Here is a 25,000-nt window from a genome sequence, read left to right as displayed (position 1 = left end):
TTTTCCCCAATAAACGGAATTACCTGCTATCAATTAAACAACAGGCGCTGTTTAATTATTCCATAAGGAAAGCTTATCCGCATTGTATCCAACTCCTACAGTCACATTTATCTGGGACTTGTGTCTTTGAAGAAAAGTGTAATACCAAGTCCTTTTAGAGGCATCACTACTTCATTTACAGGCCGTTCATGAATGACAGAGGCAAGGGACAGTGACTATGCCCTAGAGATTGACCGTATATACATATGATCAGCACCCAAGCCCTATCTCCACCCAAGGTAGGACCAGGAGGTGCCATGCAATGGCCGCTGATGACTCAAAAAGTAGACCTATGCGCTCCCCAAACCTCCCCTCTTTAACTCACAAGAATGGTAAGGTTGCAGACAATACAGGAAACTATAGAACCTCAGCGGGACTCGAGCCCCAGGGTCGGAGAATGCCAAGGAGGGATTTTCCCAATAGGTCACCACAACTTGCACCAACACATTGTTTTGTGGAATAATATCTGTCCCTTTTCCAGACAATGCTTTAGCAACTTATCAGCAAAGATTGAATTAACATTTTGAACTACAGCTCCTCCCAACTGATTTGGCAATCAGCCCCAGGTACTTTTTAGGGGGGAAATTTTACTGAACTCAGTTTTGGCATAAAAATATACAATAAAAAGGCTTTACAACATTTAATATCGTATAGCTGACTAAATGTCCTTTCCATTGATATATAATGTTATATATTTTGTAAAATTTTCGTATATGTAAATAAAAGAAAATTAAACGAGTCATGACAGGACGTAAATTAAGTCATATGATCCTGATGGAGTAGAAGTACCGGACACGAATTACATCCAATGGCGCTTAAGGGGTTAAGCAACCTCCCTAAATATCAAAGTTTAAAATTATTAACCCCTTGGTTAATTTGAAACAAAATACGGTGCGTCTTCTTTTATACAAGCTCTATGTCTCATTCCTCTTTGGCTGCTATATTTTGATACCGAGGTTTCACAGCCTTCCATCTAACATTTTCTTATTTTACACTTATTATTCATAAAATTTAAGAAGAAAAAAAAAGTAATATGGTTTTTTCTAAAACTATGAAAAGTTTCTTAGCTATTTTGTTTTTACATTTTTGCATTTTATTCATTCGGCCAAGTAACTTTTATTATAATTTTCATCAGGTAAATTTCTCCATCTTCCCCAACAGCTATCTTGAACATTATCGGCTTCAATAATTTGGCCTACAAACACGAAGGTAAGTACATTTCGCAACTTTTACATTTCGCAACTTTAAACATTTCATTATTAACTGTAGAATAGCATGTGAATAAGGTCGACATATTGAATTCTAATTTGCCCTGATTAAACAATTCCACAAATCATATAAAAATATTAGATTCTCACTAATGTTATTCCGTGTTATTAAATTGAATTCTAATTTGCCCTGATTAAACAATTCCACAAATCATATAAAAATATTTGATTCTCTCTAATGTTATTCCGTGTTATTAAATTGAAGCCGTGTTATTAAATTGAATTCTAATTTGCCCTGATTAAACAATTCCACAAATCATATAAAAATATTAGATTCTAATGTTATTCCATGTTATTAAGGGAGAAAGAGACACAAATCCCTACAAAAGTCTTTTCAGGGATTCTATAACTTGCATCTTAAGAACTTTTTTATAATAATTAGAGACGAAAAGTTATCACTCCAATTCACTGAATCTGTTCTTAGACTTGAAATCAACCCATCTCCACCATGATAGCTGATTAGTGAGTTTGCAACACGTGGTTATTTATGATGAATATGTATCACTAACACTAGTGACCAATTTAAATATCAACCACAATGGTATTTAATACCGATTTTTAATGATAATAATAATTTCAATTATTCTAATAATAATAATTTTAATAATTTATAGGTTTTCAAATGAACTGCATAAAGCTTTCTTTTCACATAATTAGTACATGAATATACTCTCTCTCTCTCTCTCTCTCTCTCTCTCTCTCTCTCTCTCTCTCTCTCTCTCTCTCTCTCTCTCTCTCTCTCTAAAGCTTTCTTTTCACATAATTAGTACATGAATATACTCTCTCTCTCTCTAAGGCTTTCTTTTCACATAATTAGTACATGAATATACTCTCTCTCTCTCTCTCTCTCTCTCTCTCTCTCTCTCTCTCTCTCTCTCTCTCTCTCTCTCTCTCTCTCTCTCTCTAAGAAAGACAAATTCAGTCGAATAAAAATGACTTAATCCGCAGAGCACGACTACTCAGTCACCAAATACTGCGGAGAAACCAGTAAGAATTACCAGACCCACTGGCACAATAAGGGATACCCACTGAAAGCCATTATGCCCAGCGTGTGCACTCTTCACATTACGCCACCACCTGAGACGTGTGCTTTCAGGTATGTTGAAGTCTTGGTTTTTTTTTTTTAATGTTAATAACAATTGGACAACCTATTGACCCTTTTTCGTCAGAAGCTGTTAAGAATGAAGTCTTGGTTTTTTATTGTTAATAACAATGAGACAACCTATCGACCCTTTTTCGTCAGAAACTGTTAAGAATGAAGTATTGGTTTTTTATTGTTAATAACATTGGGACAGCCTATCGACCCTTTTTCGTCAGAAACTTTTAAGAGTGAAGTCTTGTTTTTTTTAATGTTAATAACACTGGCACAACCTATCGACCCTTTTTCGTCAGAAGCTGTTAAGAATAAAGCCGGGTTTTTTTCTAATGTTAATAACACTGGGAGAACCTATCGACCCTTTTATCAGAGGTTGATAAAACACAAATGGCAAAACACGAATTGAAGCTATGATAAGGAGGTTGGAAGGTAGTGTGTAATTAAGAATTACTGAAGAAAATTATATTAATTTTTTGTTTCGCAAGTTAAATTTGATGAAATTCTATTATATTCTTTTACCCTCCATATCATTGCTTCATCGTCTCATTTTTATACATTCTTATTTCATTCTCTTTTATGATTTATTGTCTCTTCTTTTTATACCTTTTTAATCATGAGAGGTTGTGGTGATTGATGTGGTAACTTCTCTGACTGGTGATCGCCAGACTGGGGTTCCTTTGGTCGGGGCAACCTCACCATCATTGTGAGCTAAGGATGGGGCGTCTGGGGGAGCCTTTAGGTCTATCTGCCGAGTCATCAGCAGCCATTGCCTTGTCATCCTTGGTCCTAGCTTGGGTAGAGAGGGGGCTTGGGCGCTGACCATATGTATATATGGCCAGTCTCTTAGGAATTGTCCTGCTTGATAGGGCATTGTCACTGTCCCTTATCTCTGCCATTCATGAGCAGAATTTAAACCTTTGAATGTTTGCAGGATTCAATCGCTGAGGCATTGTCCTGCTTGATAGGGCAACGTCACTGTCCCTTGTCTCTGCCACTTATGAGTATCCTTTAAACCTTTGAATGTTTGCAGGATTCAATTCGAGGACTTGGATTTCAGCCCCAATTTCCTGATGGAGGACTACGTGTGCCCGAAAGGCGTTCCAGCTTTCAAGATGGCTCATTCCCACGGGGTCTCGTCAGCATTTTGCACGAGCCTCACTCATTATGAAGGTAGATATCAAATTTTTTACATAATTAATAATAATATCTAGCATAAAACGCAGGCTTAAAACCAAAACACTGCATGTTTGACAGGTGAATAGTCTCTCATAATAAAGTAAGCACAAAATCAAAACACTATATGCTTCACAGGTAAATAAACTAATATAAAAAGCAGGTGCAAAGAAGTAAATTTTCAAAATAGTAAATATCATGTACCTACATCCGAACCAGGAGCCACTGAAGGGTATCTAGTTATCATTTTCGAATACTTTCAATAGAACCTGCAGCTTCTGGTCACTATCAACTACTAACATTCTATTTACTGTAAACATCAGCAACGATACATGGTATTCACCTCTTACAAATATGCAAATAAATCTCTGACATTTCCTGAGTTCTACAAATATGTAATCTAATAAAACATAAAACAATCAATGACATGTAACATGTCCTTATCTGAAGCACAGTTTTACATTATACAAGTCAGTCTTGAGACTTTAGATTCTCCAGCAATCGTTACTTTCCTCATAAAAAAATAAACTATATTTGTATGCCATTAGAAATATCACTAATGCATCTTAATTCGGTAAATTTTCCAATCTTTGGTTATCTTAAGATAACTGGGTTTCAGTCATAGAGGATTGTTAAAACAAAAAAAAAATACAAAGCTGCTAAGGAATTTGTATATCATACCTAGTAAATGTTGGGCGAACAATTGCCATTTCGTTGGCAAAGTGCCATAAAGAAATCTTGAACATGAACCAACTATTGGATATGGGCATTGAAAATCAACCTATTTTAAGCTCAGTACTAACACAACAACGACTTGAACTGAGAAGCATTAAAACCTTGTCATCTCTGAAGCCATCAGGTTTATCCAACTGACTTGTTTATCATATGTTAGTTTCATTAACAATTTACTATTAAACTAGAGACTTGCATGAACTTTATCAGTATTATTCTTCTAATTGCCATCAGCCAACAGCCCAACAAAATGAGTAAAGCTTGTACATTCCAAAAGAGAGAGACAGATAAGATATTCCCTTTCTAACTTTCTTCTAATAAGATATTCCCTTTCTAACTTTCTTCTAATAAGATATTCCCTTTCTAACTTCCTTCTAAGAATTAAAAAAAAAAGCTAGGTTATGATTATATTTATAGCTAGTTATAAATATGTATGAATAGTAAATATCTTGCCTCTAACCTTGTATCCAACAGCCATCATAGAATTGGACGAGGGGTATGGAGGGGAATACGTTCTCATGCTGACCGATGTGACTACTCCATTCAAGTTCGAAATTAAAGTTGTTGCTGTTCCTTGCAGTGCCATCCATCATTCTAAATGTAAGTTATCCTATTTACGACTGAGATTGATTGATTGATTGATTGATTATGAGTTAGAGGGCTGGGTGGTTTGCCTGGGGGACGATCGGAAGCTTTGTATTAAAACAAAATTACTTCTATGTTACTGACTCTGAAGGTGTAATTACAGGATGTAAATTACGCCATATGATGCTGAAGGAGTAGAAATAGCCGACACGAATTACATCCAATGGAACTTAAGGGATTAAGCAACCTCACTAAAGTTTAAAGTTTAGAATTGTTGACCTATTGTTTAATTGAATTTTAAGTAGCAGTGTCCTATTTAAGAAATGTCAGAAATAAATGAAAAATCCTCAACTACTGACGTAAAAAAATTCTGCACTTAAAGTTAGTTTTTTGTGGAGAGCAATTAGTATCAAATTCTCTTCATCAAAGCAATGTTCACATATGTACCACAGTCCCTGAGTGATGTTCATTTGTACCAATTTCATAAGTGTGAAGAGAAGTATTAAGTACAAAAAGGATTATGAATGATAGATCTTTTAAACTACATATCAACTGGCTTGATCTAACACGTTCCTCTATCTTTATAAGATCATCTTTCATCTGTGTCCTACTTGACATTCCTCAGTTTTCTTCCCACCCTTTGTACCAATGACGTTTGACAATCAAACTGCATTCACATTTTGCCTTGAAAAACTGTGTAGGATTTTATTTTAATATCTGGTAGCTCTTCATACAGATATTTGTTATTGTGACCATTCAGTCTATTGTTGGTACCTCTCAAGAAGTGTCCCAAGATCTGAAGCCTACCTTAAAGCTTTTCATCTTGCTATGTAACAACCTCCAACCTCTTAGTTTCGGAAATATAGAACACTTTATGCAAACAAAGTTAGGTACTCTACACCAATTTCATAACTGTGGTTTTTTCAGACTAGGTTTCTCATTGCACTTTGTGAACCACATTGGGTATATTCTTTAGCTATGTAGTCTGCTTTACTAGGTAATACATATGAAGTTTTTAGCTCCTTCCAATATATAATCAAAAGTCTGTACCCCATTCTTTGGGAAAATTCTGTTTTGTTGTTAGGATTTGGTTGTGCGTTTCTGGGAACCTTACAGGTGGCTTGTAAACACTGTTGTACCCTTTCCTTGGTTATAATGTCTTTTCCACGAACATTGGCCAGGGCACCACCCGCCCGTTGAGATACTACCACTAGAGAGTTATTGGGTCCTTGACTGGTCAGACTGAACTACATTGGATCCCTCTCTCTGGTTATGACTCATTATTACTTTGCTTACACATACACCGAATTGTCTGGCATATTCTTTCTACATTCTCCTCTGTCCTCATAAACCTGACAACATAGATTACCAAACAATTCTTCTTCACTCAAAGGGTCACTATTGCACTGTAATTGTTCAGTGACTACTTTCCTCTTGGCAAGAGTAAAAGAGACTCTGAAGCTATGATAAGCAGCTCTTCTAGGAGAAGGACACTCCAAAATCAAACCATTGTTCTCGTCTTGGATAATGCCACAGCCTCTGTACCATGGTCTTCCACTATCTTGGGGTAAAGTTTTCTTGCTTGAGGATACACTTGGGCTCACTATTCTATCTTATTTCTCTTCCTCTTGTTTTTTCAAGTTTCTATGGTTTATATTTGAAAGATTTATTTTAATGTTACTTTTCTTTTAAAATTTTAATTGTTCATTACTTCTCTTGTAATTTGTTTATTTCGTTTCCCCACTGGGCTATTTTTCCATGTTGGAGCCCTTAGGCTTATAGTACCTAGCTTTTCTATCTAGAGTTGTAGCTTACCTAGTAATAGTAATAATACTATATGTACTAAATGTGAAAGAATTGGGTATAGCCATTCTACAACTAAATGTTAGTCTGTTAACTAAGATATGAACGTGTGCCATCATTTCACTTGCTCCATCACAGCTCTTCCTCTAAGATAGGAGTAACAACACATAGGTCTATGTGTTATTCTTTATAGTTCTGATTCCAACGAAGCCCTATGCCTCCTTCACATTACAAGCGTTTCCTAATTGCACTGACATTACTCTTTCTTTCCCGGGAACTTTTTTGTTCCTATGAGACATGTTGACCTTTATTATTATTATTATTATTATTATTATTATTATTACTATCCAAGCTACAACCCTAGTTGGAAAAGCAAGATGCTATAAGCCCAGGGGCTCCAACAGGGAAAAATAGCCCAGTGAGGAAAGGAAATAAGGAAATAAATAAATGAAGAGAACAAATTAACAATAAATCATTCTAAAATAAGTAACAACGTCAAAACAGACATGTCATATATAAACTATTAACAACATCAAAAACAAATATGTCATATTTAGGTAATCCAAATCATGAAGTAAACAATAAACTTCTTGTCCACTATATCACCATTTCACCACTTACGGCCCACAACTGAGCAAGGTCTGTACTGGTATAAAGCTGGTTTAATGGGAACCAACCTGCCAGTCAGCTTCTCCTCGTGGTAGCCCATTGGAAACTGACGTGACTTGCATTCCGTGAGTCGGGAGTTAGAGTCCCTCTCAAGCCTTATAGTTTTCTTGTGAGATAGGAATGGTGAGTATAAACCTATATGTCTCCCTGCAGAGTCATTAGGAGCCTTTGCCTGGTACTCCCTGGTCCTAGCTTGGGTGGTACAGCTCGGTCTCTAGGACATTGTCCTCTCCCTTGTCTATGCTCCTCTTAATCAAACTTTAATATTTTAAACAAGTGGACAGCTTTTACCATTTCCTCAAAACAGATGTTGATCTAGCAGGAATTTCTTAGACCTAAATCACAATCTGCATACCATATAGAATTAAAATAACGATTCTTCTACCATACTCATAGGTATTACTGTCCCGATCTACAGTACTGCTTCTCAAGGGAAATAAGTAATACAAAAGAAGAAAATCTGCTCATTGTATCATAATCTAAGTGAAGTTTCGACTGACAAGGTGAAATGTATTGTAAATTCTGACAATATTGAAGTGGAATGAGATATTTTAAGTCATATACTGAACTGAAAAGTACTCCATTACTTGGAAATATATGGCTTCTTAAGGCTTCATTTTTTCATTTTATCTAATTCCCTTCAATTACTCAAAGCGGTTCACCGTTTTTTACCTCCACCAACGAAGTTGGAAGGAGGTTATGTTTTACCCCTTGTTTGTATGTATGTGTGCGTGTTTGTGAACAGCTTCCTGGTCACAATTTTAATCGTAGAGTAATTAAACTTGCATGGATTAATCGTTATGTAAAAAGCTGTTAAGTATTAAATTTTGGAAAGTCAAGGTCACGGTCAATCAAAAGATCGAGAAATAAGCTGCTGTGGCGGAGGTCTGCGCTCTACTGAGTGTCCCCCTAGTTTATAAAGTAATGAGACTTATAACTAATCAGTATAGACTAAGCCTATTCATTATATCAATATCAAGTAATATTACTAGTTCAAATTAAGGATATTCGTTTTCCTTTATTCGATCTTGCTAAGCGAGAGAGATCTTCTTCATAAAATTTATCAGTGTTCCAAGATGCTTTGAGATATTTTTTTTTTATACGTTATGATGATTACTCACATATACCTTATATCTACAGCTCCAAGCGTTTGCGGAATCAAGAACCCTGGTACCTTTAGCAGAAAAGCCAGGAGAATTAATTTAAGAAAGAGTAAGTTAAACTATCTGTTGGTGTTATTCATTCTTAAAAAATCACATCTATTATTACTTTATTAAATATTTTTCATGATATAAGAAGTTAGTTATCCAAAATACCTACATAGGGTAGATGGTAATGTCCAAAATCAAAAGTAAGACATATTTCCTCTTTTTCTTGACATTATCATTAACTATTTAAATAGTTTTTAGAATGATATATTGTTAATATATTCTAAACATTTATTTATTTCCTTATTTCCTTTCCTCACTGGGCTATTTTTCCCTGTTGGAGCCCTTGGGTTTATAGCATCTTGCTTTTCCAACTAGGGTTGTAGCTTGGCTAATAATAATAATAATAATAATAATAATAATAATAATAACTGATAAATTGCAATTAAAATAGAACTTTGAACCTAAAATTACGCGCATTTACTTTAAATATTCCATTACAAAACTTTCGTTTCTATTGCATCGCTTTAATGAAAATAAAAATATTTCAATCAAATGCTTTAAAAAAGCCTTCAACTCACGCGAAGAACGTGAAGAGAATGTTTGGCAACAACGTGTTTGAGAGACTATGTGGCAACAGTGTAGAAAAAGTGTGCCAATAGAGCACACCGAATGCTGTACCCAATACGGATTACTCCTATACTTTCATGAGTTACTTCAACTTAAAGACACGGTTACATCTCACCTCCACGTTCATTAAAGCTTTTGAGAGTGGAATAAGCAGATTTCTAGTATTTGATATTAAATAAAAGTAACGTATAAAGGCCTTTGTCACGAACCTTACATGGGGTCTCTTAGTTTAATTCTTATTGTGAAAGTCAATCCATACTGAAAGAGTGCATCTTCTGTGTATATTATCATATATATATATATATATATATATATATATATATATATATATATATATATATATATATATATGTATATATACTGTATATATATATATATATATACATACATATAAATATATAAATATACATATAAATATATATACATATATACACACACATATATATATATATATATATATATATATATATATATATATATATATATATATATATGGAAGCTAAATGGCTACTACTGTATTCAATGTGGTTTTACATGTTTAAACTCACTGAAATTTGAACTGTACCTTATGTTCTCTGGTCATTTAGCCTTCTAAGTTTATGAAATTTACTTGTACTAAGTGGAGGCTCTCTAGTTCTTTTGTTGATCCCAGATGTCTTCTCATTACTATAACTTCTGGAAACAGAGATATAACTTCTGGAAATATAGATATAACCTCTGGAAACAGGAGATATAACTTCTGGAAACAGAGATATAACTTCTGGAAGCAGAGATATAACTTCTGGAGGCAGGAGATATAACCTCTGGAAACAGGAGATATAACCTCTGGAAACAGAAGATATAACTTCTGGAAACAGGAGATATAACCTCTGGAGACAGAAGATATAACTTCTAGAAACAGAGATATACCTTCTGGAAACAGAGATATAACTTCTGGAAATATAGAACTAACCTCTGGAAACAGGAGATATAACCTCTGGAAACAGGAGATATAACTTCTGGAAACAGAGTTATAACCTCTGGAAACAGAGTTATAACCTCTAGAAACAGGAGATATAACTTCTAGAAACAAGAGATATAACTTCTGGAAACAGAGATATAACTTTTGGAGGCAGGAGATATAACCTCTGGAAACAGAAGATATAACTTCTGGAAACAGGAGATATAACTTCTGGAAACAGGAGATATAACTTCTGGAAACAGAGATATAACTTCTGGAAACAGAGATATAACTTCTGGAAACAGAGATATAACTTCTGGAAACAGAGTTATAACTTCTGGAAACAGTGATAACTTCTGGAAACAAGAGACATAACTTCTGGAAACAGAGACATAACTTCTGGAAACAGAGACATAACTTCTGGAAACAGAGACATAACTTCTGGAAACAGGAGACATAACTTCTGGAAACAGGAGACATAACTTCTGGAAACAGAGATATAAAGTCAACCACACATTCACTTATCTATGGAAAATATTTTCTCAGGAAACAGAAACGTGGAAGCTGAGACCACCACGACACACAGTAACGAAACTTTGCACATCACGAAGAAGTCACTGCTCAAGATGCTCAGGAAAGAACAAGACATTTATTCGAAGAGTGAGTAGTATTCCTTTACCCATAGAGTTTTCATTGCGCCGAGGGCATTCATTCTCAATGCAGCAGTAATAATAATCATAATGAATAATAATAAATAATAAATAACAAACAACAAATAATAAATAATAAATAATAAACAACAAATAATAAATAATAAATAATAAATAATGATAATTAATAATAATATTAATGATAATAATAATAATAATAATAATCTCAGGGTTGTGGTGGCCAATGTGGTAACGTTCCTGACTGGGGTTCGTGTCCAGCTCAGACTCGTTAGTTTTTTTGGTCGCTGCAACCCCGCTATCCTTGTGAACTAAGGAAGGGGCAATGATAGGGCAATGTCACTGTCCTCTGCCTCTCCCGTTCATGAGCAGCCCTTAAACCTTTAAAGGCTGCGAGTGTAGAGTAACAACGTAATATTTATTTAAACTCGAGTATTCAATATCAACAAACATAATCAATAGGAATTGAGTATTCAGTAAGAACGGAATCTTCATAAACAGTTAAATTTTTAGTAATAACATTCTTTTATCACATTGAATTTGAAGTACCAATGTCATATTTATTAAATCTTGGGTATTCAGTACCAACATAGTTTTTCCGATCATCAGTATCAGTACAGTATTCATATTAACATACTCTTTATAGAGGTGCAGGCAACCTATCCCAGAAATGTCTCTTTGTGCAGCGCTTGCACTTTGAGTAGACGAATGTTTCTTCTATATTTTGTAAAGAAGGATTACTGACGACTCAACTATCTGATGCTGTATGTTGGTTAAATTTTCAAAACTAAACCAAGGTACAATTTGAAATTTTCATCATGTAGAAGTTTCTTAGTCCGCAATACAATTCAATTTTCAGTACTATTATGAGTTAGATGCCCCAAGTATACATTATTAAAAATTTGTCGTAAAAGGGTAGAAATCCTGGAATGAATGTTGTCAGTATTTACCGTTTTAAAAACGGATATATTGACGTTGAGTGATTACGGTCACCAACCCGTAAAAGATAATAAAAAAGTATGGTAAAAATTACGGTCGCCTGTATTTTACTGAAATGCAGCTGAGAACAGTATCTTTATGGAGAATTTTCGATTAAAAACTACGGCTTTTTAACAGTGTAGCATAGCAATTACCTTTTAGTGTGAGAGAAGGATTTAAAGCACTTTTTACGTTTACAGGTTTGGTACTGGGGCTTCAAGAGAAGAAGATTCGTGTAGACCCAGAGGAAGTTCATCCATATGGCGTCGAAGCGACTGCAAATGAGTGGCCGTGGATGGTAAGTGCACAAATCACATACCAACATAATCTACCTCTTAAAATCCAGCTGGACAATAATATCATATAAAGGTACATTTTATGCAGGTATCAAACAGCATTTCGTCATAAGACTTAGCCTAATGATCAGTTGGTAGATGAAATATTAGAAGATGAATAATGCCTCGCCATGGTGAGTCTCCCACGGATCTTGAACATTTTCATCATGATATTGTACGGGATCCTATAATGATTTTTTGTTTGGTTCGTCCTATGCTTAGTAAGAAAACAACTTTTTTAACTATGGCATTGACCTTCCCAAAATGCTTAATGTCATTGGCTCTACAAACAACAGATATTGTAAGGTAGTAGCTTGGCCAGGGCACCAGCCACCCGTTGAGATACTACCGCTAGAAAGTTGGGGTCCTTTGACTGGCCAGACAGTATTTAATTGGATCCTTTCTCTGGTTACGGTTCATTTTCCCTTTGCCTACACATACCCCGAATAGTCTGGCGTAATCTTTACAGACTCTCCTCTGTCCTCATACAGCTGACAACACAGATGACCAAACAATTCTTCTTCACCCAAGGGGTTAACTAATGCACTGTAATTGTCCAGTGGCTACTTTCCTCTTGGTAAGGGTAGAAGAGACTCTTTAGCTATGGTAACCAGCTCTTCTAGGAGAAGGACACTCCAAAATCAAATCATTGTTCATTAGTCTTGGGTAGTGCCATAGCCTCTGTACCATGGTCTTCCACTGTCTTGGGTAAGAGATCTCTTGCTTAAGGGTACACTTGTGTACACTATTCTAATTTCTCTTCTCCTTGTTTTGTTAAAATTTTTATAGATTATTTGGGAAATATTTATTTCAATGTTGTTACTGTTCATAAAATATTTTATTTTTCCTAGTTTCCTTTCTTCACTGGGCTATTTTCCCTGCTGGAGCCCCTGGGCTTATAGAACCCTGCTTTTCTAATCAGGTTTGTAGCTTAGCAAGTAATAATAATAATAATAATTCACCATTTGGGCACGACAGTTGAAGACAGGATTAAGCCTCAGCTGAGTGATTTTGACCTATCTACCAACAAAATTACAAACCTAACAGTTTTCATTTTGCTCATGTGCTAGTCGGTGAAATTCGCTTTATTTTGGGTATTCAAAAATTCTCACTAAATTTCAAGCACTGTCCCGGTTATTACTTTACTCCAAGAATGTCACCAAAACATACATACATACAGTATATACTAACATGATCAAAATTATTCTTTGGAGAAAAGAACCTTCAAACTGAAGGATTTGACATCACTTAGACTTTAAAAACCTTACATCAAATCAGCCTAGAATGTATCTTTCTTGATATACCTTGTTTATGTATATTTTTGCACAGTATTATAAAGTTAAATTTATGTTTACGTTGTTAAAGCCAGCGGTTGATGTTCTCTTTCGATAACCTTTGTCAAACCCTTGACACTAATATTTGTTTCAAACTCTCTTTGGGCAAGTTACTTTCGATTAAAATGAATATCAGCAAATCGCCGAATCTAACATTCGCTCTTAATGAACTTCGCTCAATTGGCTTCGCTGAAAAATACTTCGCTCAAACGACTATAGACGGAAAAGCATTATAATGATGTAAGGCCATGATCAATTTCATTTTATATTCTCCATTTTCATCATGGTTATTTAAGTTGTCAGTTTATATTGATATCCATATCACAAGGCACCCGTTGAGATAATACCACTAGAGTTATTCGGTCCTTTGACTGACCAGACAGTACTACACTAAATCTTTCCGGTGGTTACGGCTCGTTTTTATTTTGCCTACGCATACATCGAATAGTCTGGCGTATTCTTTCCAAATTTTCCCGACAACACTGAGATTGCCAAACAATTCTTTTTTCGCTTAAAGTACTGACTAATTATTATTATTATTATCACTAGCCAGGCTACAACCCTAGTTGGAAAAGCAAGATGCTATAAGCCCAAGGGCTCCAATTGGGAAAAATAGCCCAGTGAGGAAAGGAAATAAGGAAATAAATAAATGACGAGAACAAGTTAACAATAAATCATTCTAAAACAGTAACAATGTCAAAACAGATATGTCCTATATAAACTATTAACAACGTCAAAATCAAATATGTCATATATAGACTATAAAAAGACTCATGTCAGCCTGGTCAACATAAAAACATTTGCTCCAACTTTGAACTTTTGAAGTTCTACTGATTCAACTACCCGATTAGGAAGATCATTCCACAACTTGGTAACAGCTGGAATAAAACTTCTAGAATACTGTGTAGAATTGAGCCTCATGATGGAGAAGGCCTGGCTATTAGAATTAACTGCCTGCCTAGTATTACGAACAGGATAGAATTGTCCAGGGAGATCTGAAAGTAAAGGATGGTCAGAGTTATGAAAAATCTTATGCAACATGCATAATGAACTAATTGAACGACGGTGCCAAAGATTAATATCTAGATCAGGAATAAGAAATTTAATAGACCGCAAGTTTCTGTCCAACAAATTAAGATGAGTATCAGCAGCTGAACACCAGACAGGAGAAAAATACTCATAACAAGGTAGAATTAAAGAATTAAAACACTTCTTCAGAATAGATTGATCACCGAAAATCTTAAAAGACTTTCTCAATAAGCCAATTTTTTGTGCAATTGAAGACACAGACCTAATGTGTTTCTCAAAAGTAAATTTGCTGTCGAGAATCACACCTAGAATTTTAAGTCATACAAAGTTAAAGAAACATTATCGATACTGAGATCCGGATGTTGAGGAGCCACTGTCCTTGACCTACTTACAATCATACTTGGAGTTTTGTTAGGATTCAACTTCCTACCATATAATTTGCACCATGCACTAATTTTAGCTAGATCTCTATTAAGGAATTCAGCAACTCCAGATCTACATTTAGAGTATGGAATCGATGTAAAGAGAGTAGCATCATCTGCATATGCAACAAGCTTGTTTTCTAAGCCAAACCACATGTCATGTGTATATAGTATGAAAAGTAATGGGCCAAGAACACTACCTTGTGGAACACCAGATATCACATCCCTATACTCACTATGGTGCCCATCAACAACAATTCTTTGAGATCTATTACTTAAAAAATCAATAATAATGCTAAGAAACGATCCACCCACTCCCAACTGTTTGAGTTTAAAAATAAGGGCCTCATGATTAACACGGTCAAAGGCAGCCCTAAAATCAAGGCCAATCATACGAACTTCCTGACCACAATCAAGGGATTTCTGTACAGCATTGGAGATTGTAAGGAGGGCATCACATGCTCCAAGGCCTTTACGAAAACCAAATTGCAAACAGGGGAATAGATGATTACCTTCAGCAAACCTATTAAGACGTTTTGCTAGAAGACGCTCAAAACTTTAGATAATATGGGAGTTATGGAAATTGGGCGGTAATCAGTAGGACTTGAGCTACCACAAACACATTTACATAGAGAAGTAACATTACCAATCCTCCAACAAGTGCTAAAAGCTCCTTTTCTTGCTAACTTGCGCAAAATAACAGATAACTTTGCAGCTAAGAAATCTGGTCATTATAAAAAAACAATGGAAAAATACCGTTTGGGTATACACCTCCATAAGCATCAAGGTCCATCAACAGAGCTTTAATTTCACGAGATCAAAAAGCTAAACTAGTTGTTTAGCCTCAGGAAAACAGGAATGAGGAAGTTCAAGTTTTCCATTACTCTGTTTACTGTCAAAAACATCAGCCAAAAGGGTTGCCTTTTCCTTTGGACAGTGAGTGACTGAGCCATCTGGTTTAAGTAAAGGAAGAACTGTTGCATCTACATCAAAGAGTGCAGATTTAAGGGTAGACCACCATTTATGTTCCTAAGTTGTACCAGAAAGGGTTTCTTTTGTGGTTAAATTGTACTCCTTTTCAGTTGAGGCATAAACTCTGAGCAAAAGCTCGAAGATGAGTATAGTTATTCCAGGTCAAATCTGATCTGTTACCCTTCCAAAGATGATAGGCCTCCTGCTTCTCCAAATAAGCACATCTACAATGCGTAGTAATTGTTTAGTGGCTACTTTTCTCTTGGTAAGGGTAGAAGAGATCCTTTAGCTATAGTGGGCAGCTCTTTGAGGTGAAGTACACCCCAAAACCAAACCATTGTTCTTTTGTCTTGGGTAGTGCCATAGCCTCTGTACCATGATCATCCACTATCTTAGGTTAGAGTTCTCTTGCTTGAGGATACACTCGGGCACACTATTCCAACTTATTTCTCTTCCTCTTGGTTTTCTTGAAGTTTTCAGTTCTTATATTAAAGATGCATTTTAATGTTGTCAGTGTTATCAAAATATCTTATTCTAATTGTTAATTACTTCTATCATAGTTTATCTATTACCTTGTTTCCTTTCTTCAGTGGGCTATTTTTCTCTATTGGCGCCCCTGGGCTTACATCATACAGCTTTTCCAACTAAGGTTGTAGCTTAAGGAATAATAATAATAATAATAATAATAATAATAATAATAATAATAATAATAACAATAATAATAATAATAATATAATCGTTGATTACGGAAGAAGACCCTCTTAAGAATGTTTCGTTGCATATAATCGCTGTCTCAGTAGTATTGATTTTATAATATATCTTCTCAAAGGCTTTGATGAGTTTCTTCTCTGCAGCACTGAGCAAAATTCATCATTAGGTACATCTGGGCATGTCTCATTTCAGGTTTAATGCATAGTTCACAAAGTAAAAAAAAAAAATATATACAATTTACAGCGAAACGCTTTTTGACTTTGTGAAAGTTGCATTAAACATGAATTGATACTTACCCTCAATTTACCTACCTGATGATGAATGATGATTTTTTCCCAGTTACTGGAGGAATGCAGTACTGCAGAGAAGGAACTTATTAAAGCCATTGAGAAGATATAAAATCAATGCTACTGAGGCAGAGGTTATATTCAACGATATAATAATATCAATCAGTAAGTATTAGACCTAAAAGTCAGGCAGTCTTATTCTAAACTTTCAGGGTATATTCTCGAAAGTAATACATAGCATGAACAGCACTGAAGCGCACACAAAAAATTATAGTTATAAGATAAAATAAACTAATAGATAGCGTTTCAGCTTTCCAGGCTATCTTCTCTCACAGACCAAATTTTCAAAAATAACATCAAATATCATTGTAACTTACTTCATTGACCTTGTGAAATTGAAATTAAAGTCATGACCTCAACACTCTAACAAACTACCAATTGCAACACCTTTCCTTTATACGCAGGCTATGGTTGAAATGACCAATGAAGCATACACACCACCAGCTACCAGTCACTCTAGTTCCTCCAGTCACTCCTCCAGTGACTCTAGTTCCTCCAGTCACTCTAGTTCCTCCAGTCACTCTAGTTCCTACTCATCAGGCGGTGGCCATAGAATCAGTAGCCAGGCTTCTCCGTTATTCGGCTATGATTTTAGAATTGGAAGAAGATTTGGATTTCGCCCTACAAGGACATCATGGAGGAACGGACCTCAGAGCAGAACTTCTGAATGGAGGAGAAGCCAAGTGACTGGGAGAAGGAGAGGAGATAGAAATGAAGCCACAACAGGTGATCATGGTTCAGTCACTGACCACAGCACGTCTCACAGTTCAAGTACCGAACATAGCGTAACCACTGACCATAGTGCAACCACTGAACATGGTGCAACCAGCACTGACCATGGTGCAACCAGCACTGACCATGGTGCAACCACTGACCATGATGCAACAAGCACTGACCATGGTGCAACCACTGACCATGGTGCAACCACTGACCATGGTGCAACCACTGACCATGGTGCAAGCAGCTCATCCCAAACCGATCACACTTCAACTTCCGGTTACATCAGCCATCCACAATGTAATGGAGTCCTAGTAGACGAAAGCCACGTGATAGCTCCAGCATCATGCATTTTGCATTATTCACCGTGAGTAGAACATTGGGAACTTTAATAACAGATTTTAAAATTTCTATACTAAATCAAAACAAGTGTTTTTTTTCATATGATTAAGTATTCATCGAAATTATGTTACTGTTCCTAAAATCAAAGAAAACATATGAAGTCAAGATTTTCAATCAAGGTCATATTTATGTAAATTAAGCTTTTCTTACTTGTCTGAAAGTTTATTTTAATTTCTAATAGGCTTTATTGATTCATATGTATTTAGACCCAAATCCTTCTCATTTGTTTCATGCTCTTTTTTATCTTTTGATATAGGTTAGACGAGGTCATTTAGTTACCGTTTACTTTTTCATCATTAACAGAATAGATTGAAAAGATTCTTATCTAGTGAAATATTAGTAACAATTCAGATAAGAAGAAACCTAGCTCTTCCTTGCATTGTGTCAATCAGCTGATGATAATGACATTTTGCTTTATCCAAGTCGCACCACATCGTTTTATTTATAAGCTGTGTTGAAATAGCCCTTTCCTGAAGCAACTAGATCATATACAATTTTTCAATGAGAGGTATTTGCACCGACTCGCAAGGGTGCCCTTTTAGCTCGGAAAAGTTTCCTACTAGCTAATTGGTTAGAATTATTTTGTCCAACCAATCAGCTAGTAGGAAACTTTTCCGAGCTAAAAGGCCACCCCTGCGAACCGGTGCAAATGCGCCTCGACTCACAGTGGTGCCCTTTTAACTCGGAAAAGTTTCCTACTAGCTAATTGGTTAGAATTATTTTGTCCAATCAATCAGCTAGTAGGAAACTTTTCCGAGCTAAAAGGCCACCCCTGCGAACCGGTGCAAATGCGCCTCGACTCACAGTGGTGCCCTTTCAACTCGGAAAAGTTTCCTACTAGCTAATTGGTTAGAATTATTTTGTCCAACCAATCAGCTAGTAGGAAACTTTTCCGAGCTAAAAGGCCACCCCTGCGAACCGGTGCAAATGCGCCTCGACTTACAGTGGTGCCCTTTCAACTCGGAAAAGTTTCCTACTAGCTAATTGGTTAGAATTATTTTGTCCAACCAATCAGCTAGTAGGAAACTTTTCCGAGCTAAAAGGCCACCCCTGCGAACCGGTGCAAATGCGCCTCGACTCACAGTGGTGCCCTTTCAACTCGGAAAAGTTTCCTACTAGCTAATTGGTTAGAATTATTTTGTCCAACCAATCAGCTAGTAGGAAACTTTTCCGAGCTAAAAGGCCACCCCTGCGAACCGGTGCAAATGCGCCTCGACTCACAGTGGTGCCTTTTAACTCGGAAAAGTTTCCTACTAGCTAATTGGTTAGAATTATTTTGTCCAACCAATCAGCTAGTAGGAAACTTTTCCGAGCTAAAAGGCCACCCCTGCGAACCGGTGCAAATGCGCCTCGACTCACAGTGGTGCCCTTTCAACTCGGAAAAGTTTCCTACTAGCTAATTGGTTAGAATTATTTTGTCCAACCAATCAGCTAGTAGGAAACTTTTCCGAGCTAAAAGGCCACCCCTGCGAACCGGTGCAAATGCGCCTCGACTCACAGTGGTGCCCTTTCAACTCGGAAAAGTTTCCTACTAGCTAATTGGTTAGAATTATTTTGTCCAACCAATCAGCTAGTAGGAAACTTTTCCGAGCTAAAAGGCCACCCCTGCGAACCGGTGCAAATGCGCCTCGACTCACAGTGGTGCCCTTTCAACTCGGAAAAGTTTCCTACTAGCTAATTGGTTAGAATTATTTTGTCCAACCAATCAGCTAGTAGGAAACTTTTCCGAGCTAAAAGGCCACCCCTGCGAACCGGTGCAAATGCGCCTCGACTCACAGTGGTGCCCTTTTAGCTCGGAAAAGTTTCCTATTAGCTGATGGGTCGGAATTATTTTGTCCAATCAATCAGATAGTAGGAAAGTTTTCCGAGCTAAAAGGGCACCCCTCCCAGTCTTTGCACATGTGCCTCATTTATATAAAAAAAAAAAAAATTGGAGTATAATTATGGGGGTGGTGAATTTAATTACTCAACATATAGGCTAAGTAAAAGTGTGTGCACTTGTCAATGTTATTGTTTTTACCGGGTATAGTAGTGGCTTACTGATTATTGAATGAATAAGTATCTAGCGTTGCAACATTTACGGTCATCGACATCAGTAAGTGATTTGAATACTACTCCTAATAATTAAGATGCCCTCAGCTTTCACCAAAATAAATCTAATTCCTTTAATCTTATTTGAAATATCTAGAACTACCATATATCAAGTCAGGACTGGTGACCAGTAAAACCTCATACTTTCGTAATCGTTTTCTTGCTTATTCCCAAGTTTTTTATTTTTTTATTGTTACAGTATCACTGTTTCCACGTTTCCTTGCAAGTTAATCTTATTTTCGCATTTTCCGTATGAACACTACAAGCGCGGATCCAGCAAGTAAAAGGTGGGGGGGAAGGGGGGCGGGTTTCAGAAGACATAACCAAAGCCGCTAGGGGCCCAGGGCGGGGTGCTGTAAGCCCCCGGACGATAAGGCAATTTAAAGCTATTTTAGAGCAATTTTTCATGCTTTTGAAACCATTTTTAACTTATAAATGAAAAGTATAAGATGAAAAAGCATTATGCAATAACAGCATCCCGATAAAATATATAAAACACATTTCAGCAATAATATCAACGATCACTTTTAGTGCATGACTATACAATCCCGGGAGACCTCAATCAGCTGACGACTACCTCCGAGTTATATCTGTAATTATTGGAGCGCCTTCATCCTTCCGTTCATTTATCAACCTACAGCAATTCTCGACTCGTCGAATTGTAATTACTCCCTCCCATTTTTCCAGCTTGATTCATATCAGAAATACAATCTCTTCATTTCCAGCTCATATATACTGAATTTTTACCTCCTGGGAGTGTTTGTGTATGAACGAGAGAGAGAGAGAGAGAGAGAGAGAGAGAGAGAGAGAGAGAGAGAGAGATTTTCCACATCTCTTATTACATTCTTCTTGTACCATATGGTGAACGGAAAATGTTGATTATTTAGTTTTAGTTTTATCAAAGTTTGAAGGTTTTCGTAAAATCTAAGCTTTATTTCATTAAACATTTTTAGTTTTTTAATGTTAGACATTTCTCCGAAAAAAACTTAGTTTTAATATCTTTGAAGATTTTCCTTTTATCGTTTTTATCCTATCTACTGTACTATTTTTTTATAGAAACAAGAAAGACCAGTTACTAGTTACCTCGCACATTAAAACTAAGCTTTGTTTAAAACATATTACATTTAAAACCGATAAACTTCTCGAACAATTATAGAATTATGGAGTTTTCATGCCACGTACATTTGTTTAATCATATCACATTTCTATATTACAAATGATATTGAACAAAAATCGTAGCAAACCAAATTACACAGTAATCCCATTTAAACAAAAGCTGACCCTTAAAAAAGACCATATCAGAGATTTCTGAGAATTGATTTTACTCAATCGATAATTCTACTTGACAAGCGTTCCAGCAAAAGGTTTAATCTCCTTAAAAAATGTCATATCGAAATGAATTCAGCAAAGTAAACAAAAGCGCTTAATTTAGCAACAGGAATTTGCACGCCAGCAGATCATGAATAAACATAAAAAATCGAATGATACTGATATTTACATCGGACGTAGATACATAAGAGTAAATATACCAGGGGAGAAAGAGAGGGACGGCTGAAATTGAATGCAATATTATATCGAAAATAATTTTATTTGTCTTTATCGATGTATTAGAAAATACACTTCTAGGATATTGAACATGATATATATATATATATATATATATATATATATATATATATATATATATATATATATATATATATATATATATAATGTACATATATGTATATATAAATATATATATACATACATTATATATAATATACATATACATTATATATATACATACATTATATATATAATATACATATACATTATATATATAATATACATATACATATACATTATATATAATATACATATACATATACATTATATATAAATATATACATATACATTATATATAAATATATACATATACATTATATATATATATATATATATATATATATATATATATATATATATATTTAACAGATGTAGGAGATATCATGGAAGTAAAACTCTATGGCCCAAACTCAAAATATCTGCAAGAATGCTATATGCCAACATCTTGGAAAAAGTTTATTGTAATGATTTACAAAAAGAGGGACACATAAAAGTCCTGGAAAATTACCGCCCAATAAGTTTACTCTCCGTAAGATATAAAATATTTAAAAAGATCACATTTGGCCGAATAGAAACCCAGCTAGACTTTAATCTACCGAGAGAGCAGGCAGGCTTTACAAGTGGGTATTCAACAACTGACCATATCCATATAATTAACCAGCTAATGGAAAATTCATCAGAGTATGATAAACCGCTATGTATGGCATTTATAGATAATGGGAAAGCCTTTCATTCTGTCAAAACTTCAGCAGTAATGCAAGCCCTTCAAAGACAAGTAGATGAATTTTATGTTAGAACAAGTTAAGATAATCTATACGCGAAGTGCAGTAACCTTAAAACTATATAAAGATGGTGAGAAAATTCTATTTGAGAAAGGAGTTAGACAGAAGAGACCACATCCGTCCTAAATCACTTACAGCGTGCCTAGAAGAATTTAGATTAGGAAAATGTAGGAATTAACATTAATGGGGAATACCTTATCACCGTTTCAAGATTTGCAGATGATATACTTCTATTTAGTGAATCATGGGAAGAAATGCAAAAGTTGAAAGACTTGAATAAAGAAAGCAGAAATGTAGGACTGAAAATGAATATGAGTAAATTTAAGATAATGTTCAATGAATTTAGATCAGGAAAATGTAGGAATTAACATTAATGGGGAATACCTTATCACCGTTTCAAGATTTGCAGATGACATACATCTATTTAGTGAATCATGGGAAGAATTGCAAAAGTTGATAGATTTGAATAGAGAAAGCAGAAATGTAGGACTGAAAATGAATATGAGTAATTTTAAGATAATGTTCAATGAAAATCCAAAAAGACTTCAAATAAGAGTTATGGAAGAACCTCTAAAGGGAGTTAATGAATACACACACTTATGTTCCCCCAAGAACAGGAGATAAAATAATGAATGCGCACACTTATGTTCCCCCAAGAACATGAGATAAAATAATGAATGCGCACACTTATGTTCCCCCAAGAACATGAGATAAAATAATGAATGCGCACACTTATGTTCCCCCAAGAACATGAGATAAAATAATGAATGCGCACACTTATGTTCCCCCAAGAACATGAGATAAAATAATGAATGCGCACACTTATGTTCCCCCAAGAACATGAGATAAAATAATGAATGCGCACACTTATGTTCCCCCAAGAACATGATAAAATAATGAATGCGCACACTTATGTTCCCCCAAGAACATGAGATAAAATAATGAATGCACACACTTATGTTCCCCCAAGAACATGAGATAAAATAATGAATGCACACACTTATGTTCCCCCAAGAACATGAGATAAAATAATGAATGCGCACACTTATGTTCCCCCAAGAACATGAGATAAAATAATGAATGCGCACACTTATGTTCCCCCAAGAACATGAGATAAAATAATGAATGCGCACACTTATGTTCCCCCAAGAACATGAGATAAAATAATGAATGCGCACACTTATGTTCCCCCAAGAACATGAGATAAAATAATGAATGCGCACACTTATGTTCCCCCAAGAACATGAGATAAAATAATGAATGCGCACACTTATGTTCCCCCAAGAACATGAGATAAAATAATGAATGCACACTTATGTTCCCCCAAGAACATGAGATAAAATAATGAATGCGCACACTTATGTTCCCCCAAGAACATGAGATAAAATAATGAATGCGCACACTTATGTTCCCCCAAGAACATGAGATAAAATAATGAATGCACACACTTATGTTCCCCCAAGAACATGAGATAAAATAATGAATGCACACACTTATGTTCCCCCAAGAACATGAGATAAAATAATGAATGCACACACTTATGTTCCCCCAAGAACATGAGATAAAATAATGAATGCACACACTTATGTTCCCCCAAGAACATGAGATAAAATAATGAATGCACACACTTATGTTCCCCCAAGAACATGAGATAAAATTATGAATGCACACACTTATGTTCCCCCAAGAACATGAGATAAAATAATGAATGCACACACTTATGTTCCCCCAAGAACATGAGATAAAATAATGAATGCACACACTTATGTTCCCCCAAGAACATGAGATAAAATAATGAATGCACACACTTATGTTCCCCCAAGAACATGAGATAAAATAATGAATGCACACACTTATGTTCCCCCAAGAACATGAGATAAAATTATGAATACACACACTTATGTTCCCCCAAGAACATGAGATAAAATTATGAATACACACACTTATGTTCCCCCAAGAACATAAGATAAAATTAAAAGTAAAGCATGGGATTGAGAGTTTCTGGTAAACAAAATGAGATTATGTAATTTTCTCTAAAGTATTTAATCAGATGGTCCTACCAGTAATAACTTAGGCATCAAAAACTTGGATCCCATCAAAAGCCTTAGAAAATAATCTAGTTACAACACACAGATATGGAAAGAATAATGATGGTATTAACACTAAGAGACAGAAAAAGGACAGGGATAAGAGTGTAAACTAAAGTAGAGGATATTCTAAAAACACGCAATAAAACGAAATGGACATGAGCAGGACATACTGCATAAGGAGAATGATAGATAATAGGCGAACATCAAGAATAACAGAATGGGTCCTTAGAGATTCCAAAAGAAGCCAGGGAAGGAAGAAAAGACGATGAACTGTCGAGCTAAAAAGAAATTGCAGATATAGACTGGCATAGAATGACCATAGACAGAAGAGAGTGGAAAGACATGTCTGAGGCCTTTGGCCTACAGTGGACTAGCAACAACTGACATTATATTAATTCATATATACATGCAAAATACATACATACATACAT

At 35.5% G+C, this 25,000-nt stretch overlaps 1 protein-coding gene across 1 annotated transcript in view; it reads left to right on the top strand.

Moving 5' to 3' along the window:
- The window catches only part of LOC137650520 (uncharacterized), a 50,685-nt gene that overhangs the window by 21,958 nt on the left and 3,727 nt on the right, over positions 1 to 25,000 (top strand). Inside the window, exons 3-10 of the mRNA XM_068383748.1 lie at positions 1,201 to 1,248; positions 2,256 to 2,403; positions 3,434 to 3,573; positions 4,783 to 4,908; positions 8,506 to 8,577; positions 10,630 to 10,743; positions 11,930 to 12,027; positions 17,284 to 17,963. Of these exons, the coding sequence (XP_068239849.1) occupies positions 1,201 to 1,248; positions 2,256 to 2,403; positions 3,434 to 3,573; positions 4,783 to 4,908; positions 8,506 to 8,577; positions 10,630 to 10,743; positions 11,930 to 12,027; positions 17,284 to 17,963 (1,426 nt within the window). The remainder of the gene's footprint in view (positions 1 to 1,200; positions 1,249 to 2,255; positions 2,404 to 3,433; positions 3,574 to 4,782; positions 4,909 to 8,505; positions 8,578 to 10,629; positions 10,744 to 11,929; positions 12,028 to 17,283; positions 17,964 to 25,000) is intronic.

The sequence above is a fragment of the Palaemon carinicauda genome, chromosome 12 (genome assembly GCF_036898095.1).
Source record: "Palaemon carinicauda isolate YSFRI2023 chromosome 12, ASM3689809v2, whole genome shotgun sequence".
NCBI lineage: Eukaryota > Metazoa > Arthropoda > Malacostraca > Decapoda > Palaemonidae > Palaemon > Palaemon carinicauda.
This window is presented reverse-complemented; position numbering and strand designations above follow the sequence as displayed.